Source organism: Salminus brasiliensis, chromosome 1 (assembly GCF_030463535.1).
Source record: "Salminus brasiliensis chromosome 1, fSalBra1.hap2, whole genome shotgun sequence".
Classification (NCBI taxonomy): domain Eukaryota; kingdom Metazoa; phylum Chordata; class Actinopteri; order Characiformes; family Bryconidae; genus Salminus; species Salminus brasiliensis.
Window position 1 is genome coordinate 68419997 of NC_132878.1, and position 16862 is coordinate 68436858.

The following is a 16862-nucleotide window of genomic DNA, read 5'->3' on the forward strand; positions in this document are numbered from 1 at the left end:
GACCAATGGAAATGCTCCAAAATGACTTACTTATATTGACTCCCATTGGAGTCTTTAAAATTGCCATTTTAGATATACAAGGTTTTTGCCTGACAAGAATGTTTTGTCCGCAGCAGATTTCCCTTTTATGACAATATACTTTAACACTATTATATAACAACACCAGCTTCTCAGACGGTACTCTACTACTGCCAAATACACTAAACCTACCAACTGGACAAGCTTACTGGACAAGCTTACTGGACAGGCTTACTGGACAAGCTTACAGGTTAGGGGTATTTTAGTGAAGTCAATCTTATGATGTCAGTTCAGTGTTCAGCAGTGTTAGCTGAATGAGAGAGCAGAGATTTTCTCTTGTACAGAGTGAAATTCACAGCGTAAGGCCCAGTTCTCCTAATATGGGCATGGCCAGTAGTGTATGTACGTAGGCATTGGTGACATGGACAGCAAAGGCCCACACAAAAAAAGAATTAATGGTATTAGTATATTGCACCAGTGACATCATCTTGTCACCATGCCGGTCAGTCATCACTTTATATGGCCAAAGGTTTGTGGACATCTGCTCATGCAGCATTTCTTCCAGAACATTGCACTAGCAGTAACTGCCTCTACTCGTTGGGTAAGGCTTTCCACTACATGTTAGAACATTGCTTTGATTTAATTGCATTCAGCCATGAAAGCATCAGTGAGGTCAGGTACTAATGTTGCATGATTAGTTCTGCACTCTAACTCATCTCAGAGATATTGGACGGAGCTCCATCACTCTGGAGAACGCAGTTCCAATGCCAGGGGCCTGTATACCCCTCTAGCTGTGCCTCTCAGCTTTGGGCAAGGTGACTTAAGGATCATGTGCTCACAGCTGCTCCAGAGCGTCCTGCTCTAGTTGTCAGTGCTTTTCTATGAAGATTATATGAGCTGTGTATGAGCTCATGTGTCAGCAATGGGTGCACCTTAATGCAGCTGAATTCTATTATAAAATGGGCTGTCCACAAACTTTTGTACATATGTCAGTTCACTGTGTAGCACTGTTGTTGTGTTTTTTTTGTGTTTGTTTGCTCATAAAAAAACATCCTCTAGCTTGTAGCCAGAGCTAATCGTCAGCAAGAAAGCTGCTGTAAAAAGAAATAACAGATGAATAAATGATGTCTGTGTTAGTCTGTAAGAGTAAATTTAGTTATGCTCACGCATTAAAATAAACACAGCGTAGCACAACAACACATAAACACACACCCACAGAGAGCCTGGAGTCGCCCCCTCGCCTCTCCCTGTTTCTCCACTGTGCCTTATTTCTTTTTAATGCGTCTATCCATTAGTGTTATTGTGTGGCAGTGTTTGTGCTGCATGAGGACCCACTGAAGGGGGCCCAGACACAGACAAACGTCAAAATCCATTCGTCTCTCTGAGCTCTGCATCTGCATCTGTACGCGCTCCTCAGCAGCCCGAGCAAATTAGCTGTTTTTTTTGCTTACATCAGCATAATCAAATCTCCCCGCCACACAGGCGCAATCAATGGAGCAGGAGGCCATTTGCGCGACCTTGTCGGCGTTTGTCCAGAAAGAGCAAGCTCGGGCCAATCGATGGCCAGAGTGAGTGATGTCTGAAATCACAGCCTACTGCAGGGGAGAGAGTGGAGAAAAAGATGAGCCATGAAATAGTGTGTTGATTACAGGACGAGAGAAGATGACGCGAAGGAGAAAGGGGAGGGAGGGAAGGAGGAAAGTAGAGTCGAACAGCGACCCAGAGGGGTTTGTTTATCCTTTCATTTAGGTGGTCAGATGAGGTCTTGCCTGCATCGGTTGTGTAAGCCTATGGAACCGTACGTCTTTGCTGGCATCGCATCCGGACACTTTTGGAGACAGTCCATTTAACTTAAGCGTGTCTATATTGCCCACAGTAGACTAGTTCAGTGTGTAGAAACACAGTTTTCTGTGTGCTGCTATATTTTTAGGCACTGTCTCAGGCTTTCTTTATTGTTGGATGCACTCTGGTAATTCTAAGGGTGTGTGTGAGCTCATCCAGAGTGCAGTTCTAGAGTAGTAATTTGACATATTGGGGGAAAAAGTTAATAATTAAGTGACGTACACAAACATTAAGGCATATTATATATGTTCAGAATGAGAAATACTTTATTGATCCGAGAAGGAAAAGTGCAGTTGTTACAGTTGCAACCATTAATTATAAAAACACTATAAAATAAAATGTAAAACAAAAAGAAAAACATTGACCACATTGAACAGGGGTGCCCAAACTTTTGCAAATGACTGTTTTTATATTATTTTGTTGGCTTGTTGTGACATAAAGAAGTGAAATACTACAGGAAAAAATGAAAATCCTGCACCTTATGATTGTGGTTACACATAGAGCCCAGCCCATTCTCTCCACCCCTGTTCTAATCACCCACTACATTACAGCCTCTTCACCGGGGTAATCAGCTAGGCACTTCCCTCGCTGGGTTAAGCATTTACATTACATTTACATTTAAGGCATTTAGCAGACGTTCTTCTCTAGAGCGACTTACAAAAGTGCTTTGCTATTTACCCAAGAAAAACCTCAGCTAGTTTGAATAGGCTAGAATTTAAAGATACCTCTAAGTTTAGACTCTAAACACAAGTCAATAAGGTGACCATAGTACTCTACTCTTCGCCCAAGTACTCTCAGAAGAGGTGGGTCTTCAGTCTGCGTTTGAAGACAGCGAGCGACTTTCTGTTCAGATACTTAGGGGAAGTTCCACCACTTTGGTGCCAGGACAGAAAAAAGCCTGGACACTTGTCATCCCTGGGTTTTGAGGGACGGCGGGTCGAGCCGAGCCATACCTGAAGCTTGAAGGGCTCTTGGTGCGGATCGGCTTTTGACCATTGCCACCTCAACCACCTCAATCACCAAATACTTTACACTTTAATGTTGCAGTGATCAGAACAGAGCAACTGCTAAAGTCTGATACTGGATTGATAGAGATCCAGAAGCACAAAATAATTATGGTGGGAAAATTGCACAGTTAGAGCACACAAGAAATAGACACACAGAGTAACAAAGCAATGATGACCTGTGTTTTTCTGTTAACTTCTGTTTTTATTATTTTGCACTACAAAAATGGCAGATTTACTCCAGATGTTAATTATGGCTTTTATAAGCCTTAATATACTGCTTATCTACAAAAATACACTTAAATTAAGCATGTAAGACATTTCTGTATCACATAAATATACCGTACTGTACAAAAGGCACCTGAGACAATAGGAATAAATAACAAACTGTTTATCTGGGCCATGATTTGTTTCTTTACTCAGATTATTTTTTACAGTTACGCATTAGTACAATTTTTTTTCACTCACTCTGTTGGTTTATCCATTACTATAGCTCTCCTGATTAGGCCAGTATTATCTGTAGTTATCACCCAACGCCTGCTTTAATCAGTACTACATGATGTTAAAGGCAGTGAACTGAGCAGACCTAAGTGTTGGCTGAAGACATCCAAGATAAACCTGGATCCAAACACTGGATCACAAGATCTCAAATAACTTTTTCAATACATTCTTACATGTTTTATGATACATGTTCATTTACGTGTCAAAATGACATATGTATGGCATATGGTTTCAACCAGCAAAAAATACATTTATTGCCAAAATAAACCATTTTAAATGATCCCAGTCTAAAATATTTGCAGTGATATGAACTGAAAGTCTCACACAATTTAAAAAATCCCATGATTGCAATATTGGGCCACACCACCCACTGCTAGATATAAGCTTCCATTACTTGTTAGCTGCATTAGCCTTGTAGCTACAGTGAGAACACTAAAGAAACAAACTTTAGACAACAAACAAGTCTTGGCTTGGCTAATTTGGTCTAAAATTTATTATTATGGGACTGGGTCCATTTTATTTTTTTGCTACACTTTTACTTCAGATATGGAAATGAATAGTTGGTGCTCTGGACAAAGCCCAAGGAGCTGTTGCTGCTGTTTCTCTGGCTTTGCCTGCTAATAGTTTGGGGATTTGCTCCCTGATTAATGTAACAGCCTCATGCGATCAGCAAGAGAGGTGAAGCACACCCTCCTCCAAAATTGCCTTCCAGTGCCTGAAGCCCTGCACAAACTTTCCCTTCCTTATACGATAAGCAACACCTGCCATTTTCCACAAAGTTCCCACTTTGTCTGAATTTTTGAATTAAGCTGAATTAACCGTTTAAGCTTTGGACGAAATCGATTGGAAACGTGCGTCTAAGAGGGCACAGAAAGGCTATCCGGCGACAGGTGAGAAATTGTGAGTAATAGATTCCATCGCCAGGAGCACTGAAAATTTCTAAATATTCTCACGTCCTAATAGATCTTTCCATGGCGTGGAAGCAGAGATGTGCTCGCTTAATCAGAGCCAGTGAAGAGAGAGAGAGAGAGTTGGTGTTAGTTATTTATCACGAGGGCTTGGCTGTACAGAGCTAGAGTGTCATCCAACACAGTCCAGTAATGGATCCCATCCCAGACTGTCTGATAAAAATGATTTCTGTGAAGTGGACTTCAGAGAAGGGAGCCATTACCCCGCCTGACAAGACCACCACATCTCTGAGGGGCTTCTGAAGGGACTCTGAGCGAAATGCCCACAAAGGCCCATTCATAAATGTTCCATAAGGCCAGCTGTCTCTCATCTGGAGAAACCATGACTGACAGGTCGATAACGTTAGCCAGCAAAAAGGTGCCCGGTCTTCCCCCTTTCTCTCGGTCTCACTCTATTACTCTCGGACTCCTTTCCAACTTTATTTATTTATTAACTCTTGGGACGGCTGCAATATCACACAGGCCGTCTGTTCGTTGTATCGGGACAGATGGCTTAAAAAGATAAAGCCAATTACTGTTGGCTGTCAATTAGAGTGTGGGCCAAAAAAGCAGCCTCGGATCCTGAGAAAAAATGGCAGATTTCATTCCGTGTTGACTGGGAACGATCACAAGCAACACTCACTTGAACACAAAAGCTCAGGCATGTCCCCAAGAAATGTGCTGGCACAAATAAAGCAGTGCAACTTAACTCACACTCGCATCCATTACAGCAGCGCTCTGCTATTGTATTTTCATTTGGCTGCCCATTCAAGTGTTAATGGAAGCAGTACAAAGAGCATTGAGTTAATGACCGCTAATGCTTATGACCATCACAACAGTGCTGTGTGTCTCAGCATGCTAATATGGCACTCGGTTTGAGACCAAGACTGTACACTGCCTGTCACATGTTTAAGAATAGCTTTCATCCTTTGGAAAATAGAATTTATTGCTGTGCTTCATGTGCTTCAAGTGTCTATCCTTTATATAAAGAGCAGGTTTTGCCTGAATAATGATTTGACAGTTTTTCTTTGACACACAAGACATATCAATGCATATCAGTGTTATAAGAACTTCATTCTGGATATTAATGTTATTAGAGCTTCATTCTGGATATTAATGTTATTAGAGCTTCATTCTGGATATTCATGCTATTAGAGCTTCATTCTGGATATGAATGTTATTAGAGCTTCATTCTAGATATTAATGTTATTAAAGCTTCATTCTGGATATTAATGATATTAGAGCTTCATTCTGGATATGAATGTTATTAGAGCTTCATTCTGGATATTAATGTTATTAGATTTCCATTCTGAATATTAATGATATTAGAGCTTCATTCTGGATATGAATGTTATTAGAGCTTCATTCTGGATATTAATGTTATTAGATTTCCATTCTGAATATTAATGATATTAGAGCTTTATTCTGGATATGAATGTTATTAGAGCTTCATTCTATATATTAATGATATTAGAGCTTCATTCTGGATATTGTTATTAGAACTTCATTCTGGATATTAATGTTATTAGAGCTTCATTCTGCATATTATAGACTATAACTACTTTATTATAGATGTTCTACAGATTTGTCAACCATATGAAATGTGTTTTCCTGTAAACATTGATTCCAGGTGATGTGTATTACAGAAATGAAATGAATCTCTAGTTTTTTGACAGTGATCAGTATGTTATATTATATTGTGTTGGATAATGTGTATAAAAATATGTTTCTCTGTTTGAATTCTAAGGATGATCCCTGCTTCCAGCAAGGCTTTCCTGGTCAACAATCTGGTGTCAGGGACCCGCTACGACCTGTGTGTGCTGGCTGCGTGGGAGGATTCGGCAACCACCTTGACAGCTACCAGCGTTGTAGGGTGTGTGGAGTTTTTCACACGGGACAACTACCCGCAGTGTCAGTCCATGCATGGGCAGCTGCTGGGTGGCACCATGATCCTGGTGGTTGGTGGCGTGATTGTGGCCACTTTGCTTGTCTTCATCGTCATCCTCATGGTGCGCTACAAGGCCGGAGAGGGTGGGGCTGTGGAGGGGCCGGAGCCTCCTGTTAGCAAGCTTAGTGACGTCAGCGATACGTACTCTCAGACCAACGGCGGGCGACTGGGACCAAATGGAGTTTTGCTTCCACCGCCAAAACCCAAGCCCAAGGTCACCATGCGGGATGAGATGGTGGAGTTCAAGTGCGGTTCCCTCCAAAGCAGCCTAAGCTCCGCCTCCTCTGCCTCTTCCTCCTCGTCTTCATCTGGATCTCTGGATGGTGCTGGTTCCTACAGCCCCAATAGCGCCTTGGCTAGCATCTGGAGGTCAGCAAATCCCAAACCGCGAGGCAATCTGGATCAGCTTTTGGGAGCCATTAGCTCTCTGGAGCTAAAAGGCCAGCCCAGGGAGGCAACGCCTCCATCTGGAAGCGCCACATCCGCCCCTACTGCAGCTGCTGCACTAGGAGCACCACCTGCACTGCCTCCTACTGACAAGGAGCCACTGCTGGGCCGGACGCTGGACTCACGGCTCAGTAAGCTGCTAATGCTGCCGCTGGACTCCAAGCCCAAGCGGAGCCACTCGTTTGACATGGGCGATTTTGCGGCATCCACTGGCGCCCAGCTGAGCAACTACCAGCGCAGGCTTAGCAACATCTGGACGAAACGCAGCCTCTCCATCAATGGCATGCTGCTCAAATGCGACGAGGAGGGCGAGACGGGCAGCAGTAAGGGCACTCTGGAAAGTTCAGAGTGGGTGATGGAGAGCACTGTATAGGGCAGGTGAACACAAACTGCCTTTAGGCCACTGGTTCCCAGCCTTAGTCCCAGAGTGCCTCGCCCTGCTCATTTTAGTGCTTTCCTGCACCAAACACCTTATTCAACTAATCAGCACCTAAACAATTTAAAGACTTGAAGATTGAAGGCTTATTATGCTTTGTTCAGACAGTCAGATCATCTTGTCTTAGCAGGGCAGGTCTTCTGTAGTTAGAAATCCACATAACGAGTGTTTCTAACCAGACACATTCACATGTGCTTTCTAGTTTGATTTAATCAAGTTGAATATCCGGACATGGGTTAGATTGTGTGGTGTGGAAGTTGATGCCGCTCATTTACATATTGCAACTTAAACACAGAAATTTGAAGCTTTGACACACGCAGATTGTTAATAGCAGATAATAATGTTTAGACTAAGTGATCACATTACAAGTTACAAATCAGATAGTAGTCCCATTTGCTTACATATACACATTGGCTGTGAAAGTAATTTCCTGTATACGCTTGAAAGTGGAACACAGACATAAAAACTTGACATGAAATTAAGATCGAATGTAAAAGTGCTTTCATTTTTTGTGGTTTATACTAAAAATCCGGCCCATATCACCTGGTCAAAAAGTCAAATTCGAGTTGACTGTCTGGACAGGGCCTTAAAGGTCAATGGCGAACAAAAGTGTGTATTAGAGCAGGAAAATGGTAAGATGTGCAGGGCAGCTGTACTCAAGGACCAGGATAATGAACCACTGCCTTTAGGGGGAGCCTGCTGCTCTGGTGCCAGAGACAAAAAAGGGAATAAACCCCCTGTTCCACCATGCATGGAATTATATATTGATTTTTGACATTCAAGTGTTGTTCAAGCATATATTCACTCTACGACTTGATGTGTTGGGGACAGGTCCCCGACCGGCAGTTATCAGCTATACGCTCTGTTGAATGAATGTGTGAGTGGGTGCGTGTTTGTCTGCAAAGTGTATGTGGTGAGTGACAAATCAGTTGTAATAAATGAGAACCATTCAGGCCATATACCTTTGGGACTCTACCATTGGTCAGGGTCCTCATGCTGGTTAAGGTGGACTGTTCACTGACTGTTAAACAGCTTCTGCTGAGGGAATTGTAACAGACCACTATGGCGACATTTTCTCCAGAAAACAGCACAGCAGACTGAGACTGTACAGCAATCTCTGGTACAACTACTGTTTATACATGTAATGAATTTAAAGTTTTATATTTTTTATCTTTGCCGGGCAAACACTCATAAATGTTCAGCCACTCTTTCTCGAGGGGAAGAGTAAAAACGTTCACAGAACTTTCATCCCACCTCCTCCCTCCTTTTCTCTTTTCTTCTATTCGCTCTCTCTTATGTCTCTCGAAGGAGTCATCTGCAGAAGCAACATTTTCAAAGAATCCACTGAGGTCCTTTTTTTTTCTTTTTTTTTTATCTTAATCCATGCAGAATTTTAAAAGTTGCAGGGGGCAACAAAACTTTGAAATTAAAGACACTGAAAAACCCATTGAAGTTCCTGTCACGTAAAGTTGCTTGAGATTGCAGTTGAAGCAGCCATGAAGCTCCTCTATCTGTCCATATTTACGAGGGAGCCAGAAAGACTGGATGTTTTTAACCAGCTGTAATAACGTCTGTGTATATTCTTGAAGTGGTATGAATTTGAAATGTTATCCAGAGTTTCCTGGCCGGTTGGAATCCAGTCACGGCGCAGGTCGTACATTTACATTTTGACGCAGGAACGAGACCACTCCAGCTTCAAGCCCTGTAAACAAGGTATCCTGGAAATAAATCAACCACAGACACACAGCCAAAACAAAAACACCACCAAAGATGCCATATTCCTGGGAGAAGTCTACATACAAAGCTAGGAGGAATCAAACCAACGACTGCCATCTTTCATTCTTTTTGAATTACTGTATGAATATGTGTAATATTAACAATTTATACATCTTTCAAAGGCACCTCCAGGAGCCAGAGAGATGTCATAGAGATGCTAATCAGCTTAGTCTAATCGGATGAGGCATCAAGCCTAAATCTCTCACCTGGTGCAGCATATAGAAAGTGTCAGATTGGTGTGAACATCTCAGCTCAGTAAAGCCCCAATCCTGCTGTAAGTGGCAGGTGTGTATGATAGGCGTCAAACAGCAGTCGATCATGACTCAGGCTGTGTGAAGAAGCTGCTGGCCGGCCTCCCCCCTGCCTGTGTGATGGACTGCTCACTTGATCCTGAGTGCAATGATTGTAATTTATGCTGCCTTCACGTACTGTCGGAAGAGGGTTGGGTGATGTCCTCTTTTTTAAAACAGTCAAACAGTTCCCAGATATTAACCCAGAATGAGAAATTCACAGAAAGGGGTTGTGGGGCTGTGGCTAGATGTTACTCCAGCACTTTCCCTCCTCTGATTTTAGCTATCATCCTTTAAACTCGTGGAATATTGAAATGAAATAGGGTATGTGGAGGTGTTAGCATTATGCCATATTGCCATATCAACACTTTTTTGAAATACACCATATGTCCAAATGTTTGTGGACAGTGTTTCTAATGAATGTGTTAAGCAACTTTCGATTTCACCCATTGCTGACACAGACGTGCTAATGCACACACCCAGCTTGTCTAGTCCCTGTAGAAAGGTACTGCCAATAAAATTATTTTTTACCAGATAAACATGAATTTATTGTTTATTTTATTTATTGTTAATTTTATTGGCAGTGTTTCTAATGCCAGGCTTAGAGGGGTGTAAAGCCCTCCAACATTGAGCTTTGGATACATGAACTTGTGTTCTCTGGAATGATGGTGCTCCATCCAGTACTTTTGGGATGAGTTAGGGATTTGGGGATGAGGTGTGGTGGTGATCATCCAACATCCTGACATCACTAATGCTCTTGTCACTAAATGCAATCAAATCCTGACAGCAATGCTTTCAAAATCTAGTAAAAAGTCTTCTTCCCTGGACAGTGGAGACAGTTACTCCAGCAAAAGCAGGATAAACTCTTTTTTTGTCCATATACTTTTGTACTTAATTTCCCTTAGGTTCTAGGTATGGCCTGAGGAAGTATGTACAAACACCAATGTATGTGCATGGTGGTATGTTCCAAGACAGTCCAACACAACATCTATACCTAAATACTCACCCTGGACATAAACCTAGCCCTGGTCCTAACTCTAAGCCTAGTAAGTTTGTTACACAGTGAATATCATTATACTTTATGATGTCTTTTATCAGCTTAACAGCTAGAACTTCTTGGGTTTCAGTGTACTTAAGTCTGTCCAGGAATATACCATCATGTTACCAGTGGGGAATACGATCTGTGAAGGAAGGAAGCATGAATCTTGTCTTGCACTCCCTGCTTATATGATGATTTAATAAGTGTTTCTTCACTGCTGTGATATTGACTGTCGGTTCCTCTGTCCTAGAGAGTCGATGCTTTGCACATTTTAGTGTTTTTTCTGCTCAAACACACCTGACCCAGCTCAAAAAAGACTTGATAATTACTTGAGTGCAATCGCTATTCGAGTAGGGCAAACACAGAAATGTGCAGAGCATGTGGTCTCCAGGATAGTGACTGAGATCCATTGCTTTACTATGAAAGCCGGCACTCTGCAGCCAGAGAAAACAATCCAGTACTTCCTTGCTAATGGAACCGTTTACTTTCCTATCCCCAAGTCTCACGCCCATTAATTCCAGCTAGTCCAGCTACAGTGGGCCTGGAGAATGCAGGATGAGTTTCCCTAGAGTGTGTGATAGTAAAAGTCACATCCACTATGTGGATAAAAGTATTGGGACACACCTCTTAATCATTGAATTCAGGTGTAGTCATGCAGTCTGACATTACACACATTAGTGAAAGAGTGGGTGGTTCTAACGAGCTCACTGAATTTCAGCATGGTACTGCAATAGGATGCCACCACTGCAAAACAAGTTAGTTGGTGGAATTTCTTCCCTCCTAGGTGCTAGGTCATCTGTGAGTGGTATTATTAAAAATTAAAAGCGTTTAGGAAACACAGCATCTCAGCCATGAAGTGACAGACCACGTAAAGTTACAAAGCAGGGTCGCAGAGTGCAAAAAAATCTCCAACGCTCTGCTGACTCAATAACTGCTCATTTCCAAACCTGTTATAGCTGCGAAGGGAGACCAACTGCGTATGAATGCCATAAAAGCGCCTGTAGGTGTCCCAATACTTTTGTCCATGTTGTGTATTATGTGTTTTTTATGCAGCTCTCATTTAAACTGCATTGTCAAAGTCCTTGAGTCTCCCCATATGTTCTCCTTCTCAAAGGAGACTTCTTGCTAATTAACAGAGCTGGAAAGCAAGGCGGTCCTGCCAAGCCGGATTGGGGTTTAAGCATTTCGGCCCTGATTGTTTCGACTCTTTCGCACAGGCCCATTAGCATCTCTACTCGATCCACATTAGAGCACTCTCCCTAAGAGACTGAAGACAAACATCGATAGCACAACCCTCCTGTTGAACTGGTATGCAGGCTTCTCTCGTCTTCTAAATAGTAGAGGTTTTTCTCATACTGTCACAGGCCCATCTCTTTCACCCACAAGACCTGACTGGCTGCCTGACACTATGATGTGACTTTTCAGACAATTGATCATGCGTGTATGGTGGGGAAATTGTACAGTAGCGTTTTATTCTCATGGTACACTAAAAAAGGGGGGGGGGGGCTTCACTGTATTGTGATGATTTATCTGTACAAATTCCTCTGAATGAGGGGCATAGATGATGTTTCTGTGGTCAATCAAATCAAATGTTTTTGCTACAAAAAAATATATAAATACAACGTCTAACAATACGAGTTGTGCCTGGGCCTTTCTTTCAACTCAGTTCAGTTGACCTATTCATTCAGAAATGCATTTTATCCAGCTGAGCAGACGCTCAGAGTGAATCACACAGAAAATTTTGAAAACATCTGGAAAGCTTGTCCAACCAAGGACTATGAATGAAGCAGTTGAGTTATATTTGTATAACCATTTCTAGAACAAGTGTTTTTCCAAAAGAAGTTGTTCAGAAATGTGGGTGCCGTCTCCTGAGTGGTGCTCTGAGAGGAACTAAGACCAAGAAGAGCTTGCCTCTATATACCACTAAGAGGATCCAAACACAAACTTGGAAGTTCCCAAAGAGCATGAGGAAGAACCACCAAGAGGAATTAATACTCAAAAGGAGAACTTCCCTAGGAGAATGAGATAATCCCGCTGAGTGGATCCAAGACTCAAAATATCTACCTTAAGAGCGTGAGGAAATACCAGTGAGAAGAACCCATTCTCAAAAGGAGAACTTCCCTGAGCGCATAAGAAAGAACCACTGAGAGGTTAAATCCTACTTTGTAACCTTCAATCCTCAGGGGAACAGAACCTGGTTTATCCAGGACATCTAAAGTAAAAAGCATGTGACAAACCCATGAAACACTACAATACATTACAGAAAGCTTCCACAAAGAGCGGCTGTGGTGGTCAGCTGGTGAGAATGCGTTTCCACGGTCAGTGCAGGCCGTGTGATTCTTGCTGAGGCGTGACGTGTAGCATTCAGGGCGAGCTAATCTCGGAGCTGCAGGGGAAGTGATGTGCAAGACACAACTGCCACAATGATGCACTGCACTGTGAGATGAAGCCCCACGCAGGCACCCTCACTGCCCTTTACATTCATCTCGTCTGACAGGCCACGCACTCCAAGAGAGCTGCAAAGTTACATTGGTTTATTCACATGAGTGTTCTCTAATGGATATGGACAAAATACCTCTATTACAATTATATTGCTACATACAGTGAGGGCAGGGCTCTTTTCAGTCTGCTAAAGGCACACAGCTGAATCAGTAGTGATCTAGTTAAGGTTAGAATGCATTATGATTGTTCAAGATGTTCCCAGCAAACAATGCGATTGGTTCGGAGGCTCATTTGCATTTTGCAGCTTTCTGCAGCGCAAGAACTGCAAAGGCCTTAGATAACGCTAACAATTCATGATCGGTATGCTAACCAATTGATCACCATCTTATTTTTCACATTAAACAAGGGTGCATTAGACAAATGTATCAGATATTTTATGTAATATTCCAGTAAAACAGGCTTTTGGTTGTCTTCTTATTGTCCCATATTAACATCACTCTTCCAATTTCCACAGCAGTGAGACATGTATTACTACACGCCCCCTGAAGACGGTTTCTGTGCTAGAAAAGTAGCTTGGGTGTTTGATTCATCATTTCTGAGCTGAATAATCGAGTTGTAGTTGTAATTGTAATTGTAGCAGAGTTGCAGTATTCATATATTATTATACTATATTACCTGGCTGTGCCTCTTGGTGTCTGTAATAGGGCTCCCTTTTGAAGCAGCTAAACAACTCACAGTGAAAGCTAGCTAGGCTACGACATCCACACAGTGGGGTTAGTTTCACACACTGTCACTGTAAACTCTTTTTTGGGACATTTGAAAGTTGACTAGGGATCATTTAACAACTCTTTTTAACAACACTCTTTTTTTCACATTTTGAGGTGAGTGTGTGATGATTTAGGAATGAAATTAGCACCACACCAAGTGGTGGGCTTTGGGCTTCCATTACTTGGTAACGCAAACAGCCTCCTAGCACCAGTGTTAAACTTAAGAAGTGAAACAAAGGTGTTTTAGTATGTTCTAAATACTTTGGGGAGGGATTCATTTTTTGTGAACGTGTTACTTCAAGCTTGCAAGTTATGCAAGTGATAATACTGCAGATATTCTCATTGCAACCCTAGTATCAGTCGCTGGGTGGCTGACTGGGCAAACGGATGATGAGCAGGATAATGATGAGGTGAGATGCCTGTTATGAATATATTCAGTTAATAAGAATTCAGTTTATGGTTCACAGTCACAATTATGTTGAAAATAAGAAACGGGACCCTCTGTCCTTGGCCCTGCTGAGGGTATTAATAATGCAACAAAAGCCCAGAGAGACTGAATGATTTTAGGCCGGACACTGGAAACACAGCACTAACAACCCTAGCTAAAAGTGAAGGTTATAAGTATGGTATGCTGTCTCATTTCTAGCAAGAAGAGTGTCACTTGTCCTCATAGTCACTGTAGTAAACACATGTTATCATTTCTGTGTCCGTTTCTTATTTTTACTTTCTTTACATTATTTTAATCGAGTCCCTGAGCAGTTATTTTAGGGGAGAGATTCTCACAATGACACGCTGCCTGGCTGCCTGGCTGCCTGGCTCTCACAGCTCCCCGACAGTGCCGGAGCGAGGGAGACAGGATGCGAGAGAGGGAGAGAAATGTGAGAGGAGAGCAGAGGTGGTATCACTAAGCAGAGATGGCACAGTGGCTCGCTAAGGGCCACAGCCTGTCTGGCAGGAGACACATGAGCCGCAGCCAAAGGAGGAGAGAGCTTCAGCACAGTCAGTGCTGCCGAAGACACAAAATTACACCAGAAAAACCTTCAGCAGCCTCCTAGACAGACCAGCTACACTGTTCTACTCTCTGACCTCAAACCCATCTTTGGTGCTACAAAGGCTTTATGTGAGACCCATTTTAATTTCACAACAAAATCACAATGTCATCAGAATTACTGAACAACTCAACAAAATAGCTTGTGTTATTTAACCCTCAGAAGTCAACAACAGTCATCTATGCTGAAAATAAAAGCATGCTGGAAATGTTATTTATTTATTTATTTATTTATTTATTTATTTATGCACTTTATGGAAGGGCAGCATTCATAAAACTACATCCTCATCTACCTTTTGTGACAACTAACAGCCTACACAAATGTTCAGAATTATGACATAAGAAAAAATATGAAGTCGTTATGATGGGATGCTAATACATACAGTACATAATAGGAAGTGATAATTATGATATATTAAGCCTTAATTATGAGTCAATCTTTGCAATAGTCAATTATGAGATACAATAAGATAAGATAGCACTTTATTGATCCTGAAGGAAATTGCAGTAATGCTCATGAGATAATAATAGTAAGGTATGTAATAATAAGTCATATGTATGGGATAGTAAGTTATAATTATTAGATGGTCATTTTTATGCAATAATAATAATAATAATAATAATTACTTATATGTAATATGTAATAAATAATAAGATACAGATACATGTAATACTCATAAGTCATAATTCTGAGATACTAAGGCAAGCATATGTAATATCCATAGTTATGGCAATAATATTTTTAATGTTATAGCATGTGTTTACAGTATAAGATGCTAATACATATTTAAATATTAAGTCATAATTATGAGATTTGTATTTGTATCTAATATTTTACATTAATAACTGTCTTGTTCTATGACTGGCTAATCAGCACATTTTTAATGTGTTAGTAAAGTAACAGAGATATTATATATATATTATCTTATGACATAATGAATTACAATAGCAGACATGTATTGCTGCTGCCATTGTTTTATTACATAAAAACAAACAGAAACTTGTAAATGTAAATGTAATTTATTCTGTAATTCATTTATTTACATTGAATAGCAAAACTACAGTAAGGATTCCACTCTTTGTAAGGATTAGATGTTTGGATATTTAGCAGGCAGGCAGGTTCTTTGTGTAATAATCAATGAAGCTCATCCTAATCTTTGAACCCATTTTAACATTCACTACGACTAGGATATCTCTAACTAATCTTGTAATAAGCAATTATCTCCTTTGACCTTAATGGCTCTTGGTCTACAATTTGGTGATTAGAGTGCAGGAATGCAGGCATGCAAATTAGCACCAATCCCAAAAAAGGCATGTGGCCTTGCGTCTTTATACTCCAGGGATTCAGTCCAGCATTTCTTCAGCACCTTTGGTGGGTGTAGCATCAACATCCATTTTAAGACATTTTTGAACCATTTATTTTAGATGCACCTATTGCTGACACATGTCTTCAGTTGTACACACACAGCTTGCATAACCTCAATAAAGTACATGAGCCTAAGGTCACCCCCTACCCCATCACTAGACTGAGGAGTCAGTGGAACTGTGTTCTCTGGAGTGATGGAGCTTCACCCAGTACCTTTCGGATGAAGTGGCAGAACTGATCATCCAACATCAATACCTGACCTGATCTCAGATGCTTAAACGGTGCTGATAACATTCCTATTCCTCTAATGAAGCCTTCATAGAAGAGTGAGGTTGATTTCAGAAGAAGAAGAGCAGGACATACTTTTGGACATACAATGAAGCTTGGACATATCATTTGAAGCTGCTGAGCAATGCAGTACCTTGTGTGTGTAGAAACTAATACAATGCTACCATTTCTCATGTGTGACTCCCAGTTGGCATCATACCAAAACACAGTAAAGGTTCGGCATGATATCACTCAGCTAATTAGCTCACTAGCATCTGCCGGCTATGTATGTTTTAGAACAAGCCCCAACTTCAGGTTACTTCAAGTTTACTTCAGGTTACTTACCTGCAGGTTTTGGTGGATGCAACACATCACAGAACTTGGCAACTCTATTCAAATCGCATTTTACATGGATAAACAACAGCCTGCAGTCTTGAGGAGGGCACCACTGAGAATCAAGTGGATTCACAACAGGCCTTTCCTTTTCCCTTTCTTTTCACTTTTTTTGTTTACCAGAAGAAAGCAGTTCCAGCGGTTCCACATAATGCTTTTTGTCAACCCAGCAAGGAGTCCATTAGGGCAGAGTCTCTGGACTATGAGCTGCAGTCCGGGTGTGCACTGGGGCTCCAGCTCGAGTAGACTCGCTGTTCTGTAAAACCAAGCACGGCAGCCCCAAGGGGCGCCATGATAAATGGACCTCCTGCTGTAGGAAGAGGAATTTAAT

General features: G+C 41.5%; 1 protein-coding gene across 3 annotated transcripts in view; it reads left to right on the plus strand.

The window, feature by feature from the left end:
* The window catches only part of lrfn2b (leucine rich repeat and fibronectin type III domain containing 2b), a 186829-nt gene extending 174978 nt beyond the window's left edge, over nucleotides 1–11851 (plus strand). For all 3 annotated transcript variants that reach the window (XM_072687899.1, XM_072687910.1, XM_072687919.1), the window contains one exon: nucleotides 6060–11851. In XM_072687899.1, the coding sequence (XP_072544000.1) occupies nucleotides 6060–7080 (1021 nt within the window). In that variant the 3' untranslated portion in view covers nucleotides 7081–11851. The remainder of the gene's footprint in view (nucleotides 1–6059) is intronic.
* Nucleotides 11852–16862: the final 5011 nt, after the last annotated feature.